Source organism: Nycticebus coucang, chromosome 2 (assembly GCF_027406575.1).
Source record: "Nycticebus coucang isolate mNycCou1 chromosome 2, mNycCou1.pri, whole genome shotgun sequence".
Classification (NCBI taxonomy): Eukaryota; Metazoa; Chordata; class Mammalia; order Primates; family Lorisidae; genus Nycticebus; species Nycticebus coucang.
In genome coordinates, this window is record NC_069781.1 from 38,884,199 (window position 1) to 38,911,454 (window position 27,256).

The following is a 27,256-nucleotide window of genomic DNA, read 5'->3' on the forward strand; positions in this document are numbered from 1 at the left end:
CCACAGTATTATATTAACCAAAAATGGAAATGACCTAAATATTGTTGGAAAAAAATGGATTAATAACATATGATATGTTAACACAATGGAACATCATACAGCAATGGAAATGAACTACAACCACATACAATGGCATTAATAAATCTCAGAAATTTAATATTCAGTGAAAATGACAAACACCAAAGCATGTTTGCTGCATATAACAAATTCATAACCAAATAAAACAGAAGTTCAGAGTTTGGAGATACATCTTAAGTAGTAAAGATATTTTTTAAAAGGAAGGAAGTAGCTCAGCGTCCGTAGCACAGTGGTTACATCGCTAGCCACATACACCAAGGGTGGTGGGTTGGAACCCAGCCCGGGCCAGCTAAACAACAATGACAACTGCAACAAAAAATAGCCAGGTGTTGTGGTGGACACCTGTAACCCGAGCTACTTGGGAGGCAGAGGCAAGAGAATTGCTTAAGCCCAAGAGTTTGAGGTTGCTATGAGCTGTCACGCCACAGCACTCTACCAAGAGTGACATAGTGAGACTGTCTCAAAAAAAAAAAAAAGGAAGTGATGATTGTTAATGTCAAGGTAATTGTTACCTCTGAGAGGAAGAAGAGAAAAAAATCACAGCAAAGGGTCACAGGACAGCTTCTGGATGCTACCCTTTTTTTTTTTTTTTTTTTTTTTTTTTTTACCTTAATGACCTTACATGTACTTTTCTGAATGGATATTATATTTCACAATAAAACAGGCTAAAGGAAATTAAATAATTGCAGCTATCGGCACTTTATTAGCAAAAACAAATTACTTGTGACACCACCATCTCTGCCCTGACAATAGTCCCCTTATTTTCTTTTCTTTTTTTTTTTTTTTCATCTTTTTTTTTGTAGAGACAGAGTCTCACTCTATGGCCCTCGGTAGAGTGCCATGGCCTCACACGGCTCACAGCAACCTCCAACTCCTGGACTTAAGTGATTCCCTTGCCTCAGCCTCCCGAGCAGCTGGGACCACAGGCACCCGCCACAACGCCCGGCTATTTTTAAGTTGCCGTTTGGCCGGGGCCGGGCTTGAACCCGCCACCCTTGGTATATGGGGCTGGCGCCTTACCGACTGAGCCACAGGCGCCTCCCAGTCCCATTATTTTCTAAAATTCTCAGTATTCCAATGATGCTGGAACTTTGCAGGGAAAGGGAGCATTGATCCTGTCCTCCAGCTCAGCCCTGACCCATCAGGGGCACAAGAGGCCATGTGGCGACACCCAGCTGACAAAGATCTCTCTACACAGGATGGCGCAGGAGGATGGGGTTGGCTGCACACAAGACACATGGCAAGTTAGATGAAAAGAACTCTAGGAAAAGCTTCATTTCATTTGTCTCTGACCCTGTCCTTCTGCCTCCGAACTACAAGCCCCTAGGACATTTCTGTGCCCAAATCCTTTCTCTACCCCTCCAGCATGAAAGCTGATGCAGAGTCAGTGCTTAGTATGTACTTGTTGAACTAAACCATGGAATAACTAAACATAAAACTAGATAAATGTTGTTTTGTTTTGTTTTCCAACATTTTAAATTAGAAGGACTTACAGAGACGAGAGAATCTTGCCTCCTCATTTTATAGATGGGAAAACTGAGGCTCAGAGTGGGAAAAGTGACTCATCTAAGTTCACAGAGGAAGTCAGTGATGAAACCTAGGTTTCCCAGCGCTTGGATTTGGGGTTGTTTATCGTTGGGGGTGGAATACCAGGAAGCTTACAAAGACTTTTTTTTTTGCAGTTTTTGGCCAGGGCTGGGTTTAAACCCACCATCTGGGGCTGGCACCCTCCTCCTTTGAGCCACAGGCACTGCCCTTACAAAGACTTTTTAACTGATCCATTATCTGCAATTCACCATATGTCTGTGTTCTTCCCCTGCTCCTCACCCAGTGGCATTCAGGGACAGCAGGGACAGTATAGCAGGAGGCCTGGAAGTGCAGGCGAAACTCCCAGAGAAGCAACACACTATGAGGCCAGCAGTACCCCACCTTGAAGCCCCACCAGACCTGGAAGCTAGATTCTCTGGGAAAATGCATTCTTTTGTTTTTATAAACAGCTTTATTGAGGTATAGTTTATGTTCCATAAAATTCTCCCATTCTAAATGTACAGTTAGATGAGTTTTAGTAAATTTATTAAGTTATGCAGTCATCACCACAATCCAGCTTTAGAACAGTCCCCATAAAGTTCCCTCCCTGCCGATTTGCAGTCAATCCCTGTTTCTATCCCTGGCCCAGGCAATTTCCAAGCTGTTTTGTCTGCATAGTTTTGCCTTTTTCAGAAACTTAATATAAATGGACTCCTACATTACACAGTAGAACCTCCATAGTTACCACTTCCCTACATTGACCACCACCTTAAATTGACCTAATTTTCATAGACGAGCACCACATGTACTTATCAGCATGGTAGGCCTAGTTCCTCATATTGACTACTTCCATATACTGGCCACTTTGTTACAGTCCCTTGGGTGGTCAACTTACAGAGGTTCTACTACAATTTTTTATGTCTGGCTTCCTTCAAGTGGTTTAATAGTTTAAAGATTTATTCATGTTGTTGTTATTTATCAGTACTTCATTCCTTTTCATTGCCGAGTAGCACTCCTCTGAATGGATATACCACATTTTCTTTATCTGTTCACCAGTTTATGAACCAGTTTGTTTCCATTTTAGGCCATTATGAATAATGCTGCTGTGAACATTCATGTTTGAGTTTCAGATATACATATGCTTTCCTCTCAATTAAATAGACATTTAAGAGTGGAATTGCTAGGTTGTAGGGTAAATGTTTAACTTTTTAAGAAACTGTCAAACTGTTGGGAAAATGCATGTTAAGCTCATAATATTCCACTTGAAAACATGTTTTCAGAAGCAACCCTGACTAAGCATATGGCATAGTATGTAGGAGTACAGATTCTGGAGTCAGACCCTCTGGGTTCAAATCATACTTCTGACACTAAAGGCTTCATGTCTTTCAGTCTCCTCATCTGTAACAGGGGATAACATATGGGGTTGCTGTGAAAATTGAACAAGTTCATTTAGCACTTAGAAACTGCTGTTCATATTAGCGCTATAAAGTTTTGGCAATAGTTTTTTAATGCCAGTTGAGCAGTGGTCTCATAGGAGAAATAGTGCCAGTCTTGGGTTTCACGGACATGGGAGAGCTATCATGGATCTACCCAATTACAACTGTGTGGTCTTGAGGTAGTCAACTTCCTTTCGTATGAGGAAGCCCAGCTTACTTTCTAGATCTGCTAGGGGAAAATCCTGTGACTTGGTGGAGGGTAAGTACTTTGTAGACTACACAATGCCACACAGATGCAATGGACTCATGTTACAATTGTGACACTCCAGTTATGGAGCTCACTGGAGACTGGGGCCCCTCAAGACTTCCCTACCTTTGAAATTCTTCTAACTGAATAGTAGGACGATTAAGAGCAAGGACTTTGGAGTCAGACTATCTGGTTCAAATCTTATCCTGTCACTTAGAAAGCTTATGACTTTGGACCTCTGTTTCCTCATCTGAATGACAGAGATAGTAACAGCCCTCAGTCCCCACCTCCTATGAACAGGTTCACACCTCCACCCAGACATATGGAATGTTTTATAATCACTAGCCATATTAAACCGCATAAGATATGTAGTTTGCAGGAGAATAGTTTGCATTTCTAAAAATTCTTTTCATATTCCCAAAGGGGCACTGAATGCCCATCAGAGGCAAACGAATCTCCCTGGGCCCCTCTTGGCTCCTGAGGGTTTTCTGGCCTTGCTTTTTATATTAAGGATGGCAACAGGACTTCTGTGTTAGAAACAACAGCCCTCACCCAACATTGAGGATCTAGGATACACATGCAGGAGGAGAAAGAAACACCCAAATTTCTTTCTCCAGATCCCTCTTCCTTTTAGGAAACTGGAAGCTTCAGCAAAGTTCACAGAAGACCATGGAGTCCAAACTGCCTTCTGCCTCTGAGTTGGCAGTGCCCTATACCACGTGCAAAATTGCAATGTTCTGACATGGGCTATGGTGCTGAGAGGCCAAAACTATGCTCCAGCTGCCCTTTGATCTGCAAGAAATGCCAGGCTGAATGCTCTGGCAGAAAAATCTTTCATGGCATTTGCGTCTTGCTCCCAAGGATACAATGGTCTGGGTGGTCCTGGGCTTCTTCAGGCATACAACGAGTTAACCAAAGCCACCCTCTCAATCCCCAGTTCCCTTCAAGGGACCAAAGAGTGTTTCCTAGTCTTCCCTCTCCCTTATTAGATTGAACTGTGTACTAATACTCTAAATCCAAAAGGGGTCAGAAGCTACCATTTGGAGAGCATAGCTCTCCTGCAAAACTGCTCAAGAAAAGATCTAGCAGGGACAGGAGCCCAGAAGCACCGGTTCAAGTCCTGGATTTTGAACTGGCCACTCTCTAAGCCTCTCTCAACCTCAGTATTTTTTCAATTGCCTACTCTGCTTTCCAACATATAGTTATTGCAAGAATCAAGCAGTGACTTCCATCACTTACTTTGTGCCTAACATGTGCCACAAGCATGGAAAGCACATTATTCCTATTTCTCCTTTCATCTTCACAGCATCCCTAGGAGGTTAAGGGGCCTAATTACTCCTCTTTTTCAGATGCGAAAGCAGGCACAGAAACCTGAAATTCGTCAACCAGTGCCACGAGGCCGAGTCACAATTCAAACCTGCACACCGTGATTTTAACCGAGAACTGTTTTAAACTCAGACCCCACTATGCATCCCATCTGCTGAGTTCTGCTGGAGAAACTAAAGCCCAAAGAGCAGATCCTGTGGCTCCCAGCCCACAGCACTTTCCATCATCCATGGAGCCGCTGCCCGTGGTAGATGTCACCCGCCAGGTAACTCAGAGCTAAGTTATGCATCGGAGCAATTCTGTTCCATTATTTCTTGGGCGGCAAAAGCACCAGGTGTCCCTGCTGGTGGTCACGCTTCGCACCTGTGTGCGGAGAGCATCCCAGACCTGCCCTTAACAGAAGCCAGCCAGCGCGCACGACCGGAGCGCGGGTGCTAGATGCTCTGAGGCTGTTGTCGCAGGCGCTGTCACTGTGCTTCCAAAGTCTCTCTTTGCCCATGATTGGAGGGGCCGAGCCTGGCTCAAACACCTCCGGTGCCCAGACAGTGCTCCGCCGGCCGCCGCTGCCCAGGGGCCCCATCCGTGGCCATAGTCCCTGCACTACCCGAAGGAAGCAGCCAGCAGGACCTCCAATGCGCACGGAGGACTCCCTTTTATGTCCAGGAATGAGGCGCGCACCGCAGCCGCGCCCGCTGCCAAAACCAACTTCCCCGAGGCGCGGAGGGGAGCTGGTGCCACCCTCAGGCGGGATCTCCTACCTGTCGCCGCGCGGGTCTGGGTGACTGCGGAGAGAAGCCGGGAGACCCAAGGCAGCAGCATGAGGCACCAGCGCTGCCCATTCCTCCTGTAAAAGCGGTCGAGAGGGAGAAGCAGAGAAGGTCAGGCGGCGAGAGGGTTGGAGGGGCCCCGGGCCCAGGGAAGCGGGTCCTACCTTGGCGCCATCTCGTGGGTCTGCGGAGCCCGCGAAGGCGCACAGCGAGCGTAACAGAGCGGTGGAGCTCCGCGGAGGACGAGGGGCGCGGGTGGCTGGCCGCCGCGCTCGCCCTTTCTGCAGTGAACAAAGGCGACGCTTGGCAGCGGGGCGGCGGGCAGGATCCCGGCCCCTGGCTCCCGGCTCCCAGCCCGCGCCCTGAGTCACCCGCGCTGTGAAACCCGACTCCGCCGCGCCCTGCGCTCCCCTGCGCGCTGCTCCCCACCTCGGGCAGCGGCGGCGCACTCACGCCCCGGGAATCCCGGCGCGCCGGCGGCCTCCCCACACCCCTTTCCCCCTCGACGGCGTGCGCTCCCAACTGCTGCCTCCACCCAGGGCGGCCTTATGCAACCTGCGAGGAAAGCCCGGCGCCCTCGCTGGTCTGGGCAAGCGGGACGCAGCTCCCTCCAGTCCTCACGTCTGTTCCTGTCGGGCTTCCCCACAAATAAAGCACTTCTCTCTGTCCCTCTCTCTCTCTTTTTTTTTTAGAGACAGAGTCTCACTTTATCACCCTTGGTAGAGTGCTATGACATCACAGCTCACAGCAACCTCCAACTCCTGGGTTTAGGCGATTCTCTTGCCTCAGCCTCCCCAGTAGCTGGGACTACAGGCGCCCACCACAACGACCGGCTATTTTTTTGTTGTTGTTGCAGTTTGGCTGGGGCTGGGTTTGAACCCATCACCATCGGTATATGGGGCCAGCGCCCTGCTCACTGAGCCACAGGCACTTCTCTTTTACAGGCCACTGGTGGAATCCTCTCCACAGCTCATGGGAGTGCCAATCGCCCTGATTTCTTTATATGATAGAAGAGTCCAAGGCTCAGAGAGGTGGAGCGAACTTCCCAAGGTCACACAGCTGGACTGAGCTCCTGGCTGCTGTGCACCATCCAGCATGCCTGACACACAAACCCACTCGAATGCCCAGGAGTAGCCCTGCTGGGGGGCATAAGGGATAAGGGCAGCAAAGGTGGTCCTAATACATGTTTTTTAATGAATCTGGCATTTTAGGACTTTCCTCTGCCTCCTTCACCAGAATGTAAACTCCAGAAGGGCGAGAGTTTATCTTTGTTTTGTTCTCTGCTTAAAACAGTTCAGGTAGTAGATGTCACTGAGTGAGACATCTCACCAGGCCCTGTGATGAGACATGGGGGACATGAGCCAGTTTCAGCCTCCAAAGCCTTCAGGGGAGGTGAAGGGGTGCAGAGCTGACTATCCCACTGTACAGAGCTTAGCACAGGGCACTGTAACCCCTCAAGTGGCAGCTTTTTTTTTTATTAAGATTAACACCAGGCACAGTAGTGTGAGATCTCTGGGCGAGAGGAGGCACGCTGAAGCCAGCTGAGATCTGGACAGCTCTGAGGCCAGGCCAACACCAACAGCCTCTCTTCCTGATGCACCAAGTAGCCACAGTGGCCATGGCTCTGTGCCAGTGCCTGGGTCTCACTCTGTATCACTCTGTAGAGGACAGGTCACCTCCTGCCACGCTATTAGCCTTGTAGCGGAGGTAGCGTGGCAATGAAGGTGGCTGCTAACATTTACTGGGTAGGTCCCAGGCCTGTGCTAAGTGCTTTTCCTGTGTTATCTCATTTAATCCCACAATAGCTCTGGAAAGATGGTACTGCTGATCCCCATTTCATAGATGAGGAAGCTGAGGTTCAAAACATACCCAACGCTAGTGCCTGGCAGACGCCAACATCCATGCTCCTAACCATTCAGCCATGCTGCCTGCAAGTGATCAAGAGGGTTATTGCACTGGAGGCACAAAGCACAAGGGAATGAAAGGATTAATGCCAGCAGAAGCAATGAGGGGTCAGAGGAGAGGCCACTGGTCTGGGCATCAGCAGCCTTGGTTTCAGTCCAGTTCTGGCCCTGGCTGCAGAGTGAAGTTGAGCAAATCCCTCCCTTGGTTTGGTTTTTTATTTCTTCATCTGTGTTATGAACGTAACGATCCTGATCTGAATGGAATAACTTGCACAAGTGCAAGTGCTCTGTCCACTATAAATCACTATATAAATGTGAGAGATCGTGTATGGGATTAATGCAAATAGCTTTTCGGAAAAAGGAAAAATCAATGCATGACCCAAAGAAGACAGGAGAGGCTTCAATAGAAGAGATTTGACCCAGGCTCTAGGGTCTACTGAGAGTTCGAAGGGCAAATGGGATGGAGAGAAAGACAGTGCTCAGAGCAACACGCGGATAAGAACCTCCTCCGTCTGGAGCAAGCACCAGCAAGGTGGTGCTGTAGTGCTGGTACCTTCAAAGACAGGCTGTTTAATGGGCATGCACATGACCTTGAAGGCCACAGAAGCTCTTGGTATTCCCTGAGCATTTTGAGATCCCAGAACATTTGCTACAGACAGAATCCTGAGAACCCTGATCCAGCAATTTCCCTCTTGTCTGTTTATTAAAAGAAAAATTGAGGCCCAGAGAGAGGGTGACAAATGCCCAAGATGGAGACATTAGACAGGGAGGGCGTGGGCAAGGTCTTCAATGTTTCAGAGATCATGTAGAATCAAACAGAAGATCCTCTAGGATAGAGAGTCCCCCATCACTGGAGGAGACAGACTCCTTAACACACAAGAAGCAGCAGAAAAAGTGAGAATTACAAGCTTGAGCTCTGGGGTCACACTACCTGGATTGAATCCTGGCTCTGTTATTTATGGGCAAATCTGTAAAATAGACATGAAAAACTTTCTTCCTCCTGGGTTGCTGGGAAAAGTCAGGGTGTTACTGAAAATAAAGCTTTCATTTGAGATCCTGGCACAGGACACTGCTCACTGGGTATTGGCTTCTCTTATTGGTGGTGGTGGGTATTCTTACCATCAGGGCTGCAGCCCAGGGAGGGGGCAATTGGCAAGAGAGAGACAGAACCCTACAGGGAGCTCTTAAGGGACTGAGGCTCTGGCAGCCAAAGCAGCTTGAGGCAAGGATGGCCCCATGCAGAGCAAACAGCAAGACAAAGCACATTCTAACAAAATTGTGTCCACTTGTGGCTTGTTTCCTAATCTGCTCTCATTCTCTGTGAATGTGAATTTTTTTTCCCAATTGCAGCCCCTCTGTGATGGGCATAACTTTATTTTATTATAAATCATTGACCATAGGGAATTTGCTTTTCTTAATTCTATATTTATTGCTTATAAAGTACCACATCAACTAGGAATATAATTGACTTTCTTAGAACTATATTTCTATAGAGTTAGGACAACAATACTACATAGTAGTTCCATGGTTCTTTTTGACAGTTAAAACCAGAGATTGTGAACTGGTGGCCTTGGGCTGGCTCAATTTGGACCACAATGTTTTATTTGCCCTGCTGGGTGTCTATCTCAAAATTAAATTAATTAGCAACATTTGATAATTTGGAGAGTGTACATTAAAATCCAGGTTTCAGGCTACTTTTTAAAATTTTGGAGTATCTGGAAACATGGAGCCTGCATATCCTATGCCAACAAACAATTGACCTTAAAGAACTGCTGCCAGAACAGTCCGGGCCATAGTCCCCACCACTCCCTATTGCCCCCAACAACCAAGGCTAAGAATCAGTTGTTACTTATTATCACACTTGTCCTCTACCTTTGCTTATAAAAAAGAAAAAAGTGGAATAGATTTAATGCTAACGTTCCTGTTAAAAATGGGTAAACAGGCCAGGCATGGTGGCTCACACCTATAATCCTAGCACTCTTGGAGGCCAAGGCCAGAGCATCGTTTGAGCTCAGGAGTTGGAGACCAGCCTGAACAAGAGCGAGACCCCATCTCTAGTACAAATAGAAAAATTATCCAGGCCTTGTGGTGGATGCCTGTAATCCCAGCTACTCGGGAGGCTGAGGCAAGAAGATCACTTGAACCCAGGAGCTTGAGGTTGCTGTGAGCCAGGCTGATGTCAAGGTACTCTAGCTCAGGCGACAGAGTGAGACTCTGCCTAAAAAAAAACAACAAATAGACAGAGAAGGCCAAGTTTAAAGAAAGGTAAAGAACATGTTTCTGCATGTTTCATGTACAAATAAAGTAAGTCTGTACCGAAAACAATGAAAACTAAGCCGCCATTATGAAATGAAATAAACCTGACCTGCCTCAGTTCTGCATGTTACCTGAGGAGGAAGGCATATTTGGTTGGCTTGACTGTGGTCCAATTTATCAGCGCAAGACACACACGCATAAAGCAGCAGATTACTACTCTCCCAGGAAAGACTTGTATGCACATTCCATATTTTATTGGCTCTGTGCATGTATCTGATAATACCCAATTCACTAAAATCTAAAAATCTTCACTTCTCTGAAGTCCCCCTAACACATTTCTCCTCTACAAGTGACTGGAATTATGAACTCAGCCGGATGGAGGGCAGGGAGGGCCTCAGGCCTGAGAGCTGACATGGGGGCCAAATGGTCCCAGCTGTGGGAGGGATGGGGCAGGAAGCCAACCAAGGCATTTTACCTCCTGCCAGGCAGTGTTTTGAGGTCTTAAGTGATTTCCTTCCATTCAATGTGAAGTTGTAGAAATAGCCAAGAGGAAGAAGCTTCATGTCATACCCAAGCTGGTCTAAATTGTTTACCGCTGTTCAGTAATCTATGAGGTGGGGACATGTAGAAACTGGGTATTTTAGTTTCAGCTCTTCCAGGACTGAACTAAGTTAATAGGCTGTTTCATTTTCCTGTAATCTGTCCAAATGCTCCAGAAAACTCAATAACCAAAAGTATTCTCGATACTACCTCAAGTAGCTGGAAGGGGTACAAAATTTCATAGGAAGCATCTCAAACTTTGATTTGGCAAGAAATTACCAAGGATTAGTGCAAGGCATTCTGAATCTGTTTCTGCAGTACACGGAAGTACATTGCTGTGCGCAGGTGGGTAGTTTGCATGCCATCTGATTTGACGAGAAGAAAAAGCAGAATAGACTGAACTAGCTGGCTAGAAAAAAACTTACTAGAACAGCCAAGAAGATGACTGCCTTCTAGATAATCAAAAGAAAACAAAGACAGTTTAAACCCCAGTAAACATGAGAGTGCAGATTTATTTCTTTTCAATATACTGCATCCTCATCCTTTGGAATGATGCATCTCTCAATCCTATTGCTGGGTCATATGGTAATTCCCTTTTTAGTTTCATGAAGAACCCTTTATACTGTTTTCCACAATGGTTGCACTAATTTACATTCCTATGAACAATGCACACGGTCCCCTTTTCTCTATATCCTTGCCAGCATTTGTCACTGCCTGTCTTTTTAATAAAATCCGTTTTAACTGGGGTGAGATGATATCTCATTGTAGTTTTGATTTACATTTCTTTGGTGACAAATGATGTTGAACATTTTTCCATGTATCTTTCGGCCATTTGTGTGTCTTCTTTTAGAAAATGTCTATTCAGATCCTTTGCCCATTTTAAATCAGATTATTTTAATTTTTTCTATTGAGTTGTTGGAGCTCTTTATATATTCTAGTTATTAGTTAGATGGGTAGTTTGAAAATATTTTCTCCCATTCTGTGGGTTGTCTCTCTCTTTACTTTCTTGATTGTTTCCTTTGCTGTGCAGAAGCTTTTTAGCTTAGTATAATCCCATTTATCCAATTTTGCTCTGGTTATCTGTTTGCAATAGCCAAAATGTGGGATCAGCCGTGGTGTCCATCAGTGGATGAATGAATCAAGAAACTGTGGTCCATATGTACAACAGAATATTATACAGCCAGAAAGAAAGAATGAAATCCTACCATTTGCAACAACATGGATGGAACCAGACAACATATTCACTTAACATATAAAGTGAAATAAGCCAAGCACAGAAAAACAAATCTCATATGTTCTTACTCAAAAAATTGCTCTCAGGGAGACAGACTAGAATGATGGTTACCAGAGGCTTGGAAGTGTAGTGGAGATAGGGGGATAAAGTGGGGATGGTTAATGGGTGCAAAAATAAAGTTAGTGATAGTTAGATAGAATGAACAATATATGATACCACAACGAAATGACTACAATCAACAAAAAGTTCGATTATACTTTAAAATAACTAAAAGAATGGATTGGGATGGTCCTAACACAAGTAAATGTTAAATGCCTGAGGTGATGGACACTCCAAATACCCTGATTTGATTAATTCACATTGTATATCTATGTATACATCACGTGGACACCCATCAAGATACACAACTATTATGTACCCATAATAATGAAAAATATTAAAAAAAAAAAAAAACCATAACTGCCTTCCAAGGAGGACCCCTCCCACTTTTTTTCTGGTGAGCACATTGATATGTTTGGATATGCAAAGGGGGGCACAGGCTCAGAAGAGTCTTTTGTTCAGCATAATACAGAATGGTGGATTTGAAAATCTGCCAATCCCGGGGGGCAGAGGCGGGAGCAGGACAAGAATAAAAGGAGGGAGGGTGTGTCAGGCGCCTCCCCTTATGCCACTGTGGCCCCGTGCCCACATGCCCTCTGTCTCCATCCTTTATGCACATGGTGGCTGCCTTCCCACCTCCAGCACCCGAATGCTTGCTCTGTCCACAAGCACCGCAGACCAGAAGTGTTGGGGTATTAATGGTGCCCCCTCTACCCCAAGCGGCCCTCAGTCAATGACTGGCGAGAACTGGTGCATAAGAACCTCTGCTCCCTCATCCAGGGGTGGGGCCAGCTGGGTACAGAGGCATCCTGTGCTTCTCTGCACAGCTCCCACAGGGCGGCTGAGCGTTCACTATTTATCAGCCGCCTCACCTCCCTCCCCTTCCAGCATTTCTTGAGAAAGCTGACCAAGTGAACTCTTGGCAGTGGAATCCTCGCCAAGTGGAATCAGAGTTTTCTTCTGGGGAAATCCAAATGAAGACAGCCACTTCAGATTCTTTATTTTTTTTAATCTTATTTTTTTTTCCTTAGTGATGGAATCTCACTCTGCAATCCTCCCACCTCTGCCTCCTGAGTAGCTGGGACTACAGGCACACATCAGCATGTCTGGGGAACTTTTCTGTATTTTGTAGAGATGGGGTCTTGCTGGGTTGCTCAGGCTCATCTAGATCTCCTGGCCTTGAGCGATCCTCCTGCGTCAGCCTCCCAAAGGACTGGAATTATAGGCATGAGCCACTTAGCCTGGCTCACTTCAGATTCTCTTAATCTCACCTGTCTCCAGATTGTTTAGACTGGTTCTAGTGCCAGTCTTCTAACTGGACTCTCACCAACTTCCAGCAGGTAGGACTCACAGCTGCTGCCTCATGGACACACTGATCACTCCCCACGTCTGCCTGTGAGGTTCCCAATTGGTGCTAGAGTTGACATCGTCATAGTCTGCTCAGCGCAGCACCCACAACCGCCTGGAGCTGCAGTGCAAATAACACCCTGGGAGACAAAATTTTAGCCCAAGGAAGACAGTAAATATGTATTCTTCCCTCCCTATTGCATTGTCCCAAGAAAGTGATTCATAGGGCATCTCAGAAGATGGTCCCTCAATGCTGAGTAATGGGTTCTTCCTCCTCCCTGCCTCACTCCCCTTTGCAAGTCTGCTCCCTAGGACTGGCTCCCTCGGACAATAGAGGCACACAGACATCACCTCAGGCAGTGCTGCCTGCGAGGACTAGGGGGGACAGGTGGAGCTTATCTCCCACCTTCCGACACACTCAGGCATCTTAATGTAGTATCTGAGGCAGTTGTCACTTCCTGCTCCCTGGCTCCAATTAGCCTGATATCCCCAGTGTCAGGGATCAGCAGTATAGTCCATGGCATGTCAGTACGGCAGGGTCCCTGTGGTCTATATTGTAACAGGGAACTGTCAGAATAGCCCTGAGGTAAATATACACTCTTGCTTTTGCCATGTGAAAGTGAATTTTCTTTTTTTTTTTCGTTTGTAACAGAGTCTCATCATGTCACCCTGGGTAGGGTGCTGTGGTGTCATAGCTCACAGCAATCTCAAATTCTTGGGCTTGAGTGATTCTCTTGCCTCAGCCTCCCAAGTAGCTGGGACTATAGTGCCCGACACAACACCTGGCTATTTTTTTGTTGTAGTTGTCATTGTTGTTTAGCAGGCCCAGGCTGGGTTCGAACCCACCAGCCCCAGTATATGTGGCCAAAAGTGAATTTTTTTAAAAAATTTTCTCTGTGGTTCTACTTGCCGGACTGTGTTGCATTCCATGTGCCAAAGGCTATATTGATGATTTCCAGTAAAGATGCCACATCCGCTGTGGCAGCTACAATTGATGCTACCATGGCCAAGTTTATGGAAATCCACTATCATCGGGCCACAATTCATTTTGTTTTTGTGGGGGCCAGTATGAGCGATTTAATGGAAGCATAGTGGGACCCAGCACATTTGCACCATTTAAGTCATGATAGTGATTCTAATTTCTGCAACGCCCCCTGGGAGGTGATAGTGTTTCTGATGTACTGTCTTAAGATGGGGAAAAGAGGTAGTTTCATAGACTTCCACTCAGCTTTTCCTCCCAGACTTTACAAGTCAAATTGCTAAGTAAAGTTTCTGCCAGAAAATAAGTGTATCTGTCCCAAATATATATTTGAGATCAGGCCTACACAGGTCCAGAAAGCACAAGCAAGTTATGTGAGAAGGAGCCCAGACTCCCATGCCATCTACTGCTTTGCACCCACGCCCCTTCTTCAGCTCACTCTTACAGCTTCATGGGAAGTTTCCTACAACCAGTAAATAGAGAGTGAGAAAACTCAGACTGCTTCACAGGAGTCTGTGTGATATGTCGGTGCTCCTTGAAAATGGGCTGTTGCTGGATTGCAGCCCTTGCTGGGTAGAACTATGAGCGGCGCACTTGGTCAACCCCTTGGAAGGAGGGAGAAGTGGTATAGTATTTAGATGTAAATAGATGCCTGAGCAGTGAGCACATGTCTTAGATGTTGGCCAGAGGCCTGAAAGGCAAGACCGGATGATATAGAAAAGAGAAATGTGTTGGTCCTTGTATCTAACAATGCTCACTAGAGACCATCCAACCAGGGGGACAGGATAACCCATCCAGTGATGGTCTTTTCCTTGGCTATCCCAGGGCTGATGTGGAGGAGCCTTAAACAGTGACAATGATAACAGGGGTAAATGCTAAGCAAAGACCAAAAGACCCAACAGCATAGACCCTGTCCCTCTAAAGCAGATCTAGCCTCCCAGTCTGCCAGCTGCAGACACTGTCACTGAGCCCTCAACATGGCACAATTCCTTAGAAAGGCCAGCCAACCACTTGGTGACAAATGGATTCCCTCAGACCCCTTCCTGAGCAAGGCTTCCTCATCAGCATTGATACCTATCTGAAATTGGGTTTGCCTTCCCTGACCAGGTGCCTTTGCCAGAATCACTATCTAGAGACTTACAGAATGCTTTATTTATCAATATGACATCCATACAACATTCCCATTTTATAGCAAAAGGAGTGTGACAGGGGAATGAGCAAAGAACCCATTGGTTTGACCATGTGCCACAGCACCCAGAAACAGCAGGAGTCACGCAGTGGTGGAAACGCTTATTAAAGGCTTAGCAGCTATGGCATCAGCCTGGGGACAGGCTGGTGCACAGCTGTGGCACCCTTCTCCAGAATGTGGTAGGTATAGCTACTGAACTAAGGAACAATATGTGTTGCTCTGTCTTCAATAATTAGAATACCTAGATTTAGAAATCAAAGATAGAGGTGGGATGAAGCCTTTTCTTCTCACAGTGACCCACTGAAGCCTTGGGCTATAGCTGGGTAGATTTTCTGGTGATAAGCAAAAGTTTTCCAAGTGATACAGTAAGGTCACTAAACTTAAAGCTATGACCACTACCTGATCACTTTGGGCTTCTCATCCCATGGGCAAGCAGTCAAATAAAGGAGTGACTGCATGAGCTGGGATACTGGTGCCACCAGGAGCCACAGAGAGGATATATATAATAAATGTCCCAGGACATTTCCTGGTCTTTCCATATCCCCTTGTGATACCATATGGGCACATGAAGCAATCACGGCAACTCAGAGGTCGGACACTTAAAGGATAAGTCCCCAGGTCACCCCACCAGGCAAGCAGGCCTGACCAGGCAAAGTGTGGCCGAGAATAAAGGGAACCTGCAACGGCTGGAGGAGGAGGGAGATGGGCTAAGCTCTAGCTGCGGGGACGGTGGGTTATTTCACTCTCTTGCCTAAAATCTTTTCAGAGATTTCAGTTGGCTCTGACCTTGAAATGGACCCTGTGACTGATTGGACTTATTATCTCTCCTCTTAGAAAGTGAGAACATTGTGTTTGTACAAAATTGAAGAGCTCATATGATCGGAGATGGGTCTGTGGGGAGGGTGTGAGCAAACCTAAGCAGCCACTAAAGCACCATGGTAAATCCTCTCAGCATTTCCCACCTCCATGTGGCCATTCGTGCCAGCCACAGCCATTGCTGCCGAGACCCACTCAGTGTGCCCTTCAGTGAACCACGGGAAAACGCTGCAGGGCCTTAACTTGCACCCATCGTGTAAGCCTGTCTCCTGCTTTGGACTTCTTCATTGATCTTGAGACATGAGATGCTGCAGGGTCCATTTAGTGCCCATATATAAGCAACTTGGAAATGTAAAGGAATAATTTGTAGACAACTTTTGAACAATGAGAATGGAAACCAGTGAATAAATATTTCTCTGTTCCTATTCCAGGCCAGCTAGGCTGAGAAAGAGCTTCTTAAAAGAAAGTCCCACAAGAATGAGAACTCATCTATATTTAATACCTCTTACTTGCTCTTCCTTCTTCCCTACTCCCTTCCACCTTCCTCATCCCTGGAGGCTGCACTCCAAGGCTCTGCCTTAGGCTCTGCTTTTTAGGAAACCCCAGGTGAAGACAGAGGAGTAAGAGTCAATAAGCATCATTAATATAGTGTAAGGCCAGAAGTTCTGTACAATCAAGCATTCAATGAGACACATCCAACACAGGGGTGGCCCCTGAACGTGCAAGAAATCATAAGTCTAATGCTTGGTATGGAGTTTGCATTCTAGCTTTGGAAATCTCTCCTGCAATGCCCCTTCCCCGGCAACAACAGCCTTCACTCGAGTTTACCAAATACACCAACACTTAATGAAGATGGGGTTTTGTGGATGTCCGCAGGGAGATGGATTCCCCATCTTGGTCAATAGAACAGAAGAACAGAGTCCACCAGTGTGGGTGCTGTGATGATCTACAACAGAGCTTAGAAACAAGAGTCCAGTGTCAGAGGTTAGCATGAGAACATTAGCTTTCTGGGAATTTCCTTCCTTATTGAAGATGGCTTTGGGCTTGCAAAAATCACAGAATGGTGGGGGAAAGAGGCCATTTCCAAGGGACAGAAAGGACCCAATCCAACTTCCAACACAGGAACAGTACAGAGTATTCAAAGTAAGGTTGTAGGGGTTTCAATCCAGAGACTGTCCCTTATTGGCTGTATGATCTTAGGCAAATTACTAAGCCTCTCTGTGCCTCAACTTTCATGAGTTAAAAAATAGCCATAATAATACAAAGTTATTGAATGCATGAAATTAAGTGACTCTAACACATAGCACTTCAGTAGGGATTTTTCTATTTTATTATTATTTAATGCTTCCATATGTCTCATACAAACAAAAGACTGAGATAGATACAGTCATAGAACCTCAGATCTGGGAAAAGTGCTCAGAGCTCTTTAAATCCAACCTCCACTTATGTCCAAAGAGGAAGGGGATTGCCCAGAGTCACAGTTAGTCTGGGCAAAGCCAGACTCAAGTGTCCTGACTCCCATCCTGGGCTCTTTTCTCTGCCTTTTGGAACTTTTACCCAGTTTCACCATACATACAAAGTCAGGACCATTCTAAAACAGAAGGAGAATTGGAAATTAATGTTTCATGCTTATAATGGGTCCCAAAAGTCTCTGCTTGCTCAGCTAAGCACTGCCCTGGAGAATATCACTCTACCTAATATCACTGGACAACTATAGTCATTAAAGAACCATGACTGGCTCTGTAACAGCCAAGAATGTTAGTAGTACGATGCCTACTCTCTATGAACACCTACTGAATCAGAACCTCTGCAGGGGACTCCAGGATAGGAATTTTAAGAAGCTCCCTGGTCCTCTTATGCACCCTGCAGTTTCACTGCCATTGGCCTGAAGTTTCAGATCTGTATTTCTCATGGCACCCGGTTCCTGAACTCTGTCTTGGAAGTTCTTGCTGTACAGTACTTTTGTGTTTTAAATACTCGCCCTGACAATGATGCATTTGCAGTTTCCAGCTCAGATAAACTGCCAAGACCTCTTCTGGATGGATTTTCCCATTCACCACACCCTTTGGAAGAACAAGGAAAAAATGTGTTCTATTCAATTAAGGCCTCTAGGATCCAAGATTCTGGAGAGAAAGCAGCCAGAGCTAGAAGGGACCTTGCACCTAATCCCAAGCCCTATCCAATCAGAGTGTGCAAATTTATTGAAATTTTCTTAATGTCTTAAAGAAATAAGACATCTAAGAAATTCCCTAGGTACCATTTCACTAGAGAGGGAGGTCTGTCAAAGAGAATATGGGCAAAACCCCACATTGTGGGCTCCTGCCTTCCATTCTCTGTTAAGTGTCTCATCAGTGTACCAGATAAAGACGGGTCACTTCCCCAATATCTGTAGAGAAGGGTGTGGCAAATATGGGCACACTAAATTTAACTGCTATTTTTGTTTCAAGGAGGATGAGAGTTGATTAATATCTACGTGAGATAAGCCAGAGAGGGCAGGACATGAAATCTTATCCAACGTGATAGGAGTTTTATCACTGATTAAGCCTTGATGTCACACTCTTGGTCAGCAGTACAGCTGACAGAAAACATGGCCCGGCCCTGCCCCCTTCTCTGTCACACCAGCTGTTGGAAACCAGCTGTGCCCCACATGACTGCCAAGCAGCAGGCAGGGTCTCTTGGATCAGCCACAGGATGTAGCTTCCTCTTCCCACAACCCTACAGGTTCAAGGTTTCTCAAGGGTCAGTAGCTCTCCGGGGGCATTTAGAAATGTGAGAGCAAGGGGAGTTTCTTTTGTCACAATGAATGAGGATGCTGCTTGCATTTGGCAGGCTAAGGATGCTAAATCCTGCAAGGTAAGAGGCAGTCAACCCAAAAAAGAACTATCCCAGCCACAATGCCCACTGTGCCCCACTGAGAAACACTCACAGACTGTGGATTTCTGTCTTTTTTGACCAAGAACCTTTGTCTCACAATCTCATAAACATATCTGTTCTCATCTGAAACAAAAGTTTCATGTAGCAGTATTTGTCCTTAACTATATGTAACGCATTCTAATATCTTCTATTCTTGTCCTGGTCTATTTTATTTTTTTAAAAAAAGACAAGCCAATCAAAGCCCATTAAGTAGATTTTATGACCCACAAATGGCCCACAGCCCATATTAGAGTGTGATTATTTCAAAACTCTCCACCAGCCCCAGGGGTGCGGCTATGGAGTGAATCTCACCATAAGAACCGTTTGTCCATTCTCACACACACTACTTGACCTAAAAAAAACCTCAGGACTAAAGTGAAAGCCCCAGTGATTTCTGATGAGCTAAACCTGTCTTGCTCTGTCTCCCACTACCAGATGGCCAGAAACAAACAACTGTGCACGCTGAAGCAATGGATGGTTTTCACAGGGCTCCCTCTGAAGCAGGAGGCCCAGGTGCTTTCCCCACAATGTTTCCCCACAGTGGGAGCAGATGGATCCAACCCATTCAAAGCCTGCATCACAGTGGGCAATGAAACCAGCCACAGTGGGAGGCCAGGCGGTGGGGGAGGGTGGGCTGAGGAACCTGAATTAAGCTGAAAGGCCTTAAATGAGTGTTTCTCAGTTTTTTTGAGCCACAGCTTGGTATTTTATGCCAGATGGGCAGCCTGTTTTCCCAATAGATTCCAAACCTCCTTCCCACCATACACAAGGGCCCAGGTTCTAGCCCGGTAGAGCAGTGCAGGAACTGATGCCATTCGGGGCTGAGATCTGGGCCAGGCCCAAGGGGTGGGACCCCTGACTTTGGCTAGTGGGAGAACCAGCCACCCTCTGTCCATGTTCCAGCCACTGAAGCTTCAGTCCCAAGTTCATGTGATCTCATCTTTGAACTGATCCTCCTAATACCATACTCTTAACAACCATACCATGGTTTAACATATTACTGTAAAACGTTGCCCCATCCAAAAACGTGGCCCCGTCCCCTCCATGGACACTTCTCTCTATCTTGGCTCATGCTTTTCTGCTGCCTGCATTTTGTGACTCAGTGTTCCCATAGGTAGAGCCCTCGTGTGAGGAGGCACCCAGTGTTCCCTATGCCCAGAGCCTGGTGCCACCAGAGATCCAGATCCCACACCCACCCCAAACTCCACCCCCACCACTACAGGCCCCAGGAGCCCAGTCCTAGCAGGGCTCCTGTTCTTAGCAACTCATGAGATTTTATAGGTTTCCCCACCAAAAAGCTGGCAAAATAAAACCTCAGCATGCGCTGGCCTCTGTGCTTGCAATCTAAACAAGATGAGGCAGACCCACATCTGCCAGAATCTTTATGACTTCCTCTCCACTTACCCCACGTGAGCATCACACCAACCTGGACATGGCAGGGCAGGGGGTTATTATCCCCATTTCAGAGATGAGGAAGCTGAGACTCAGAGGGGTTAAGCAGAGTAACTTTCCCAAGGTCAGTTGATGGATAAAGGGCAGAGCTGGAAGTTGAACTTGGTCCTCTGACCTTACATTTCACATCACGTCAGGAAAGCACACAGGCTTTATTCAGAACTTCAGTCCCCTACCTGGCTGGGGGACAAAGATACCTGGGAGCTGTTCTGCATTCACATGAGAAGGTACAGGAGTCCTGGGGGACTTCTGTGAGAGTTGCAAGTTCCTAATAGCAAGGTAAGTCCAGAGACATCCCAACACCCTGATATGGGTGCCTGGTAGTTTTCTGGGGTCAGCCCCCAGACCCCCATCGCAATAGTTGCCTGGGGTGTGTGATTAAAGAGCAAAGCCAAGAGCTGGCTATGTGGATTCTTCTTGAAGAGCTAAGAAGTATCCCAGAAAAGCCTCTCATCAAAAACAAATAAAGTAAAAAATAACTTTTTATATCTGTTTAATCTAAAAGGGGAAGCCTGAATTACTTAGAAAATTATCAGAACAGCTCTTTGACCAAACTTTAATGTACATGTGTTACAAGGGATTTTTTTGAAGCCAAATTTCCTCTTTTATGTTTGTGGGCCTCATGAAATGGAACACCTACCTTCTTCAAAGATACTTTGAAGCCCTAAAAATGTTCATATGCTTTGACTCAATAATCCCCTTCTGGGAAGCTAGCCTAAGAAAATACCCTGAAATATGGAAAAAGCCATATGCAGAAAAATATTCATCAAAGAGCTGCTTAGTGAAGAACTGGAACCCACCCAAAAATTCAAAAAGGATAAGAAGGGTAGTTAGCAAATTATGGTATAAACTTTGAAGAAATATTCTATAGCCCTTAAAAATGATGGGTTTGAATTTAGTGAAGGATCATAGAAAATGCTTACAATGAAATATTAGGTGAAAAAGTCTAGGAAAACATTTAAACACACATGAGTTGTAAAAACAACATTAAAAAAGTCACTATGTCAAAGTGGGAGGCTTATGAGTTTCACCCTGTCTTCAAATTTCTCTAACATTATTATATTCCTACTTAAAAAACCCAAATCCCTCAAAATAAAGTAATAGATCCTACTAAAGCTTTTTGAAAAGAGGAGCAAAAATCTTGCTCTGTTGCCCGAGCTGGGCTTGAACGCCTGGGCTTACGTGATACTCCTGCCCCAGCCTCCGGAGTAGCTGGCTATTAATAATGCATTAAGCAGAAAGCGATAACCATTAGCAGAGGCGAGAGGACTAAGTTAAAATGAGAAATTGCTTATCAAATTATTTAGCGCCTTTAGGATGCTGTCATGTTTTATGAACTAATACAAAATATATGCAAAAAGTAAACATAAAGTATTGCTCATGGCACAAAAGCCTGAATTATATTATAGCAAAAAGCATTCAGGGTTTAAGGCTAACCTTGTTTCTGTATTTTCTAGATGCAGGGATTCACTTACAAGAGCCTTTTGGTCAAGCAGCTTTGAAATGAGTCTTAACATGTCTCTACTTTTGTATTTCATTTGTAGCATTCAATGTTCCATGATTAGTTAGATACGGGTTTTGGATTTAGAAGACAAATTCTCGTTTCTCACTCCACCATCCAGGACACTTGGAATCGTGAATGAATTGGAAGGAAACTCAAAGTTCATTCGGGTAGAAATATCCTTGGCAGGAGCGTATTTCCCAGTAATGTGTGTGGGAGTTAGATGTGCAGGGTCCCAGACATGCTATGCACATGTGAATTGGAGTCAAAGTCCTTCCCCAGGACAAATAAGGCCAATTTACAATGATTATAGATTGAAAAAAAAAATCACAAGCGCAAGTGAAAATGAAAATACAAATCCAGATATCTGGGAAATGTAAATCAGGGGAACATAGTTCTTACCACAAGTTTAAAAAGGAAGGGGGAATATAAAGGTACCTGTTTCAGTTATCTATTGCTACATAAAGTATCTCAAAATTTAGCAGCTTAAAACAATCACTGTTTTACCGTATTTCATGATTTTCCGGGGTCAGGAATTTAGGCAAGGCTCAGCTGAGTGATTCTTGTGCTCTTTATGGAATCTGAGGACATTCCACAGTACTCAGCTGGTGAATGAATTGAGAGACTCCAAAGATCCACTCACATGCAGGGAGCCTGGGAAGGCTGACAGGCTAGGCTTGGCTAGAACTGCTGACCCAGCTCCTTCGCAGGTCCCCATCATGCACAGCCTACTTAGGTGGCCGGATCTCTTAGGAGGTAGCTGGCATGCCCCAGGACAAGCATTCTGAGAGCCCTCAGCAGAAGCCACAGCAACAATCTCCAAGCATCACTCCTACCACATACAAGTGGCCATTCAAGGCACTAAGGCCAGCCCATGTTGGAGGAGAGGGGAATTAGACTCCACCTCGCGATGGAACAGGTAGCAAAGAATTTGTGGCCATCTTGGATCTACCACACTTTCATTTTACGTTCATTAAATTGGGGGGGAATTGCAGGGGGGGATTAGTGTGGATACAGGACCCAGTGTAGACAAAAGCATGCACCTAGGATTCATGCACAAGGAAATAATTACGCCAGAGACACGAAAGATTTACTGCTACCTATCATAGTGACAAAAATTAGACAAAACCTAAATATTCAATAGCAGAAGAATGATTAAACTCAACATCACTCTGGCTACTACAAACATTAACAGTGAAACATGGAAAATATTTACAGTGTAGTATTAAACCAAAAAAAAAAAATGAAAGGTTACGCGCATATATACAGGGATCAGAAGGGGATGAGCAGTAATAGAAGCAGTTTTATTAGGATAATGGCATCATATCATTGTTTTTCCTTTTTTATTTTTTTCTTCAAAATGTAAAGAACAGAGAAACATGTTAAACATGGAAACAGCAAAATCCAGATTGTATGACCTGAACTCTATCGGCCAAATGTCCATTCTTTGTATTTTTAATTGATCTTTTATAGGTGTACATATTTGGGGGGGGTACATGTATGCAATTTGTAATAATAAAAATCAGGGTAACTGGGATATGCATCACCTCAAACATAAATTACAAGGAAAAAAGAACAAAGAGGACAATTAGAGGTTAAAAGAAACTTAGGAGTCATATCAACCAACTAGAATATACGTATGAACATTATTTCAATTCTGGTGCAAACAAATGAATTCTAATGACAACATTTGAGAGATATCAGGGGAAATTTGAACTCTGGGCTTTTATTCCTGTTCAGGAGTAGCTGTTTACCTTGTTAAAGGTGATAATGGTATTATGGTTATTTTTTTTTAAGTCCTTGCCTTTTAGAGATAAATACAGAACTGTTTACAGATTAAATGATATGAGATCTAGGATTTGCTTCAAATAACACAGAGGGCAGGACCAATGCAGAAAGGAGCAATGAGGGGAGAAGGTGGCTATTGAAGCTGGGGGATATTGGAAAATGATGATGCTATTTGGTTCTCTTTTGTATTTCTGGGAAAGTTTCCGTAATAGAAAGGTGGTGTCTGTTTAGATTCTGCACCCACAGATGGCTTCTCTTACCACACCCTGGTCCTGGTGCTGTCTCTTGATATATCAAAAGTGCTCAGTAAATGGCTGCTACTATTTTATATGATGGAAGAATCTGAAGTTTTATCCATCTTAAGGGCCTTGGCAAGACAGAATTCTGAAGTCCAAGTCTTTAGACATCTGAATGTAGAGGAGAGAGCATTGGCTTTGGAGTCCACAGGGAAGGGTCTGAACCCTGGGAGATCCAGCCAAGGGGAGAGAACAGAGCAGAGGCTGCCCCCAACCCAGCTCCCTAAGAAAGGTTCCTTTGGCTGGGCAGGGCACTTCCCTCTCCCTTTTTCTTCTTTGTAATAGAAAATAAAGGCCCCTTTTGAGTTTGTACTCTCTCACCTACGATGACTGTATTTTCTGAATCAATAGATACTCAAAAAGTATTTGACAAATCCAACAATCTTTCCTGATTAAAAGTCTCAGCAACCTAGGAATAGAAGGGTGATATAGGGGGGTTTCCTGCACCCATTCAATCAGTGTTATAGCAGGTAACTTGAGATCATCTCCAAAATAATTTTAAAAAGCAAGTAAAGCTTTATCAAGAGAAAGGAAGTTTATTAACAACTTACATACAAGCCAGGGCTCATCCTAGTGACTGCAGGCTCTGTAGAAAGCACATTTCTGAGTTTTATACACAACTTTGAGAAGTATTAAATGCTTCTTGGACATCTCCCAGTGTCTTAATTAACTGTATAATTAAAACAACCCACCTGCAAGGTCTTAATCAGCCTCAATCCACTAATAGCCCAAGTCAGCCTGACTCAAACCAATCTAAAACAGCCTAACCATATCCACCATCTGCCCTGCTCATATCTAGCCAACTACCTAACATGAGCATCACACCTGATGACGAAGGGCTGGCTGCTCTCCCCACAAAATAGGAACAAGACACAGTCACCTGCTCTCACTGCTGTTCTATGTTGTATCAGAGGTTCTAGGTAATTCATAAAGGCCAAAAAAAAAAAAAAAAAGTAAAAAGCATCTAGACTAGAAAGGAAGAAGTAAAACTGCCTTTACGCACAGATGACACAATTATCAATGGGAAAATCTAATGGAATCTACAGTAAAGCTCCTAGAAAAAATGAGGTTAATGAAGTTGTAGGATACCAGGTCAGAATCCAGAAATATCAATTTTAATTCTATACACGAGCAAAATTTAAAAAACAATACCACTTACAATAGCAAAAAAGCGTGAAGACATAGCCTGATATTAAATCCAGCTAATCATAAAAAAAGTGAACAAATCTGGCAAAAGATGTGAAAGATCTATGCTGAAAACTCTAAAACATTATTAAGAGAAGTTAAAGACCTAATTAAGTGGGGAGACGTCCCATGGCCTAAGTCAAGGTCACAGAAATTTATACCTATGTTTTCTTGTCAGAGTTGTGTAGTTTAGCTCTTATATTTGGGTCTTTAGTTCATTCTGAGTTAATTTTTTTACATGTAAGTCTGGGGTCTAATGTCATTGTTTTGCTTGTGTCTATCCAGTTGTCTTGATACCATTTGTTGAAGACCTGCTTTTCCGCCCCTCATTGAATGGTCTTGGCACCACTGCAGGAAACCATTGGTCATAAATGTGAGGTGCCTGTGCATGGTGGCTCACACCCGTGTTCCCAGCATATTGAGAGGCTAAGACAAGAGGATTGCTTAAGCCCAGCAGTTCAAGGTTACAGTGGGCTAGGATCACAGCACTGCACTCCAGCCCAGGCAACAGAGTGAGATATTCTCTCTAAAACAAACAAACAGATGTGAAGTTTTATTGCCAGACTCTCAAATTCCATTCCGTTGGTATATGTCCGTCTTTATGCCAACATCACACAGTCTTGATTGCTGTAAATTTGTAGTAAATTCTGAAATTGTGAACTGTGAGTCCTCCAACTTTGTTCTTCTTTGTCAAGATTGTCCTGGCTATTCTAAATCTGGACAACTGGTTTTGATGGATATAAGACAGTTTAGTGGAGAAGGCCTGGTATTTTCCACAGACACAGCTCAGAAACAATTGGATTGTCATATGTCCTTGATTTTTTTACTCTGTCTGTGGCCACTGCTCTTGGCCCAAGCCCTGTTTTCTGAAATGCTTCTGTTCTTCTGGAAGTCATTTTCTCATTTCTCTTCAAAAACATAAATTTAATTAAGATAAATTAGATTGAAATATTCTTGGTCCATGCTTGCTGCTTTTGAAGACTGTGCCTTCTCTTTCCGGGAGTGCGAGAAGCTTGAGGGGGAATGTTGAGCGACAGTGGCCAGCGAGGCCTCTTGTGAATTACTCTCTGTGCCTGCTCCAGACTAATGCCCTGCCCGCTGCCTGGCTGGCTTTGGGGAAGGGCCTGAATGGCCAGAACCACATGGACTCAAGCATATTCATCTTCCAAAGTAGGGAGATACATGGAGTAACTGCTCTCACTCGGTTTCTGGAGGAGAAAGGGCCTCTCTGCACTGCCGTCCATGCTACTTCTCTCCACTGGTGGGATACCTGTCCACCTGACATCAGTCTGGCCTATTGTGCAAACATGGCCAGGTAACCTGTGCAAACAGGCCTCAGAGGGCCTGGATTTGGCCAGGGTGGGACCAGAGAGCTCTGTGTGGCACAGTGGTTCTCAAAGTGTGGTCCCTCAGTTGCACTAGATTGTCACCACTCAATTCACAACCACCAAGAGGTGGAGTCACCCCAAGTGCCCATCAACCCATGAATGGATTAATAAACTGTGGTATATGTATACCACAGAATATTACTCAGCCATGAAAAGGTGGAGACTTTACATCTTTTGTATTAATCTGGATAGCCTTAGAGAACATTCTCTTTAGTAAAGCATCAGAAGAATGGGAAAGCAAGTCTCCAGTATGTTCAATACTAAAATGAAGCCAGTAGACTGACTAACACATGCTTGACCAAGAACAAAACTCAATTTAATTCAAGTTGGGGAGGGGGAGGCAGGAGGGTTAGATAAGCTCTCACCTAATGGGCACGATGTAAGAGGATATGGCCCACCTCCTGCATGAGGGCCAATCTACAACAGAGACCTTACTTACCAAACCAAAACATTATGACCTAATCATTTGTATCCCCATATTAATCTGAAATTTAAAAAACAACAAAGTGTGTTCCCTGATCCCAGCAGCATCAGCACCCCCTGGGAACTTAGAAATCAAACTCAGACCCCACCCCAAACCCACTGAATCAGAAACTCTGAGGTAGAACCCAGCCATTCATGCTTTAACCAGCCCTGCAGGTGATTCTGATACACCTGGATTGTTAAAGAGTTTACCTGCTGGTGCTAAATTACCCAGATTTCATATCCTGCTTCTGCCATTTGCTACCTGTTACTTAAAAATCTCTGAGTCTCAGTTTGCTCATCTATAAAATGGGGATGAGAATGATACCAGTCTCTACCAGGCTCTTGTTCAAATTCACAGAATAAGCAATGTAAATTACTTAGGAAGCATTTAATCTTTAGTGTTTAAATGTGAATTTCCCTTGCCTTAGCTGCTTGTGAAGATTAATCATTGTGTGTGATGGTTGTATAACAGTTATTAAAATTTTACAAAGAAACTTGTCTATAAGGGTCATACTCATTTTTA

General features: G+C 44.7%; 1 protein-coding gene across 3 annotated transcripts in view; it reads right to left on the reverse strand.

Moving 5' to 3' along the window:
• The window catches only part of COL15A1 (collagen type XV alpha 1 chain), a 106,709-nt gene extending 100,428 nt beyond the window's left edge, over positions 1–6,281 (reverse strand). For 2 of the 3 annotated variants that reach the window (XM_053567804.1, XM_053567788.1), the window contains exons 1-2: positions 5,546–5,911; positions 5,373–5,467 (exon numbers count right to left, since the gene is read on the reverse strand). In XM_053567804.1, coding sequence (XP_053423779.1) covers positions 5,373–5,467; positions 5,546–5,556 — 106 coding nt within the window. In that variant the 5' untranslated portion in view covers positions 5,557–5,911. Of the gene's footprint in view, positions 1–5,372; positions 5,468–5,545; positions 5,912–5,936 lie in introns of those variants that run through there. The other variant, XM_053567796.1, reaches the window with a different exon arrangement.
• Between the last annotated feature and the right edge of the window lie 20,975 nt (positions 6,282–27,256).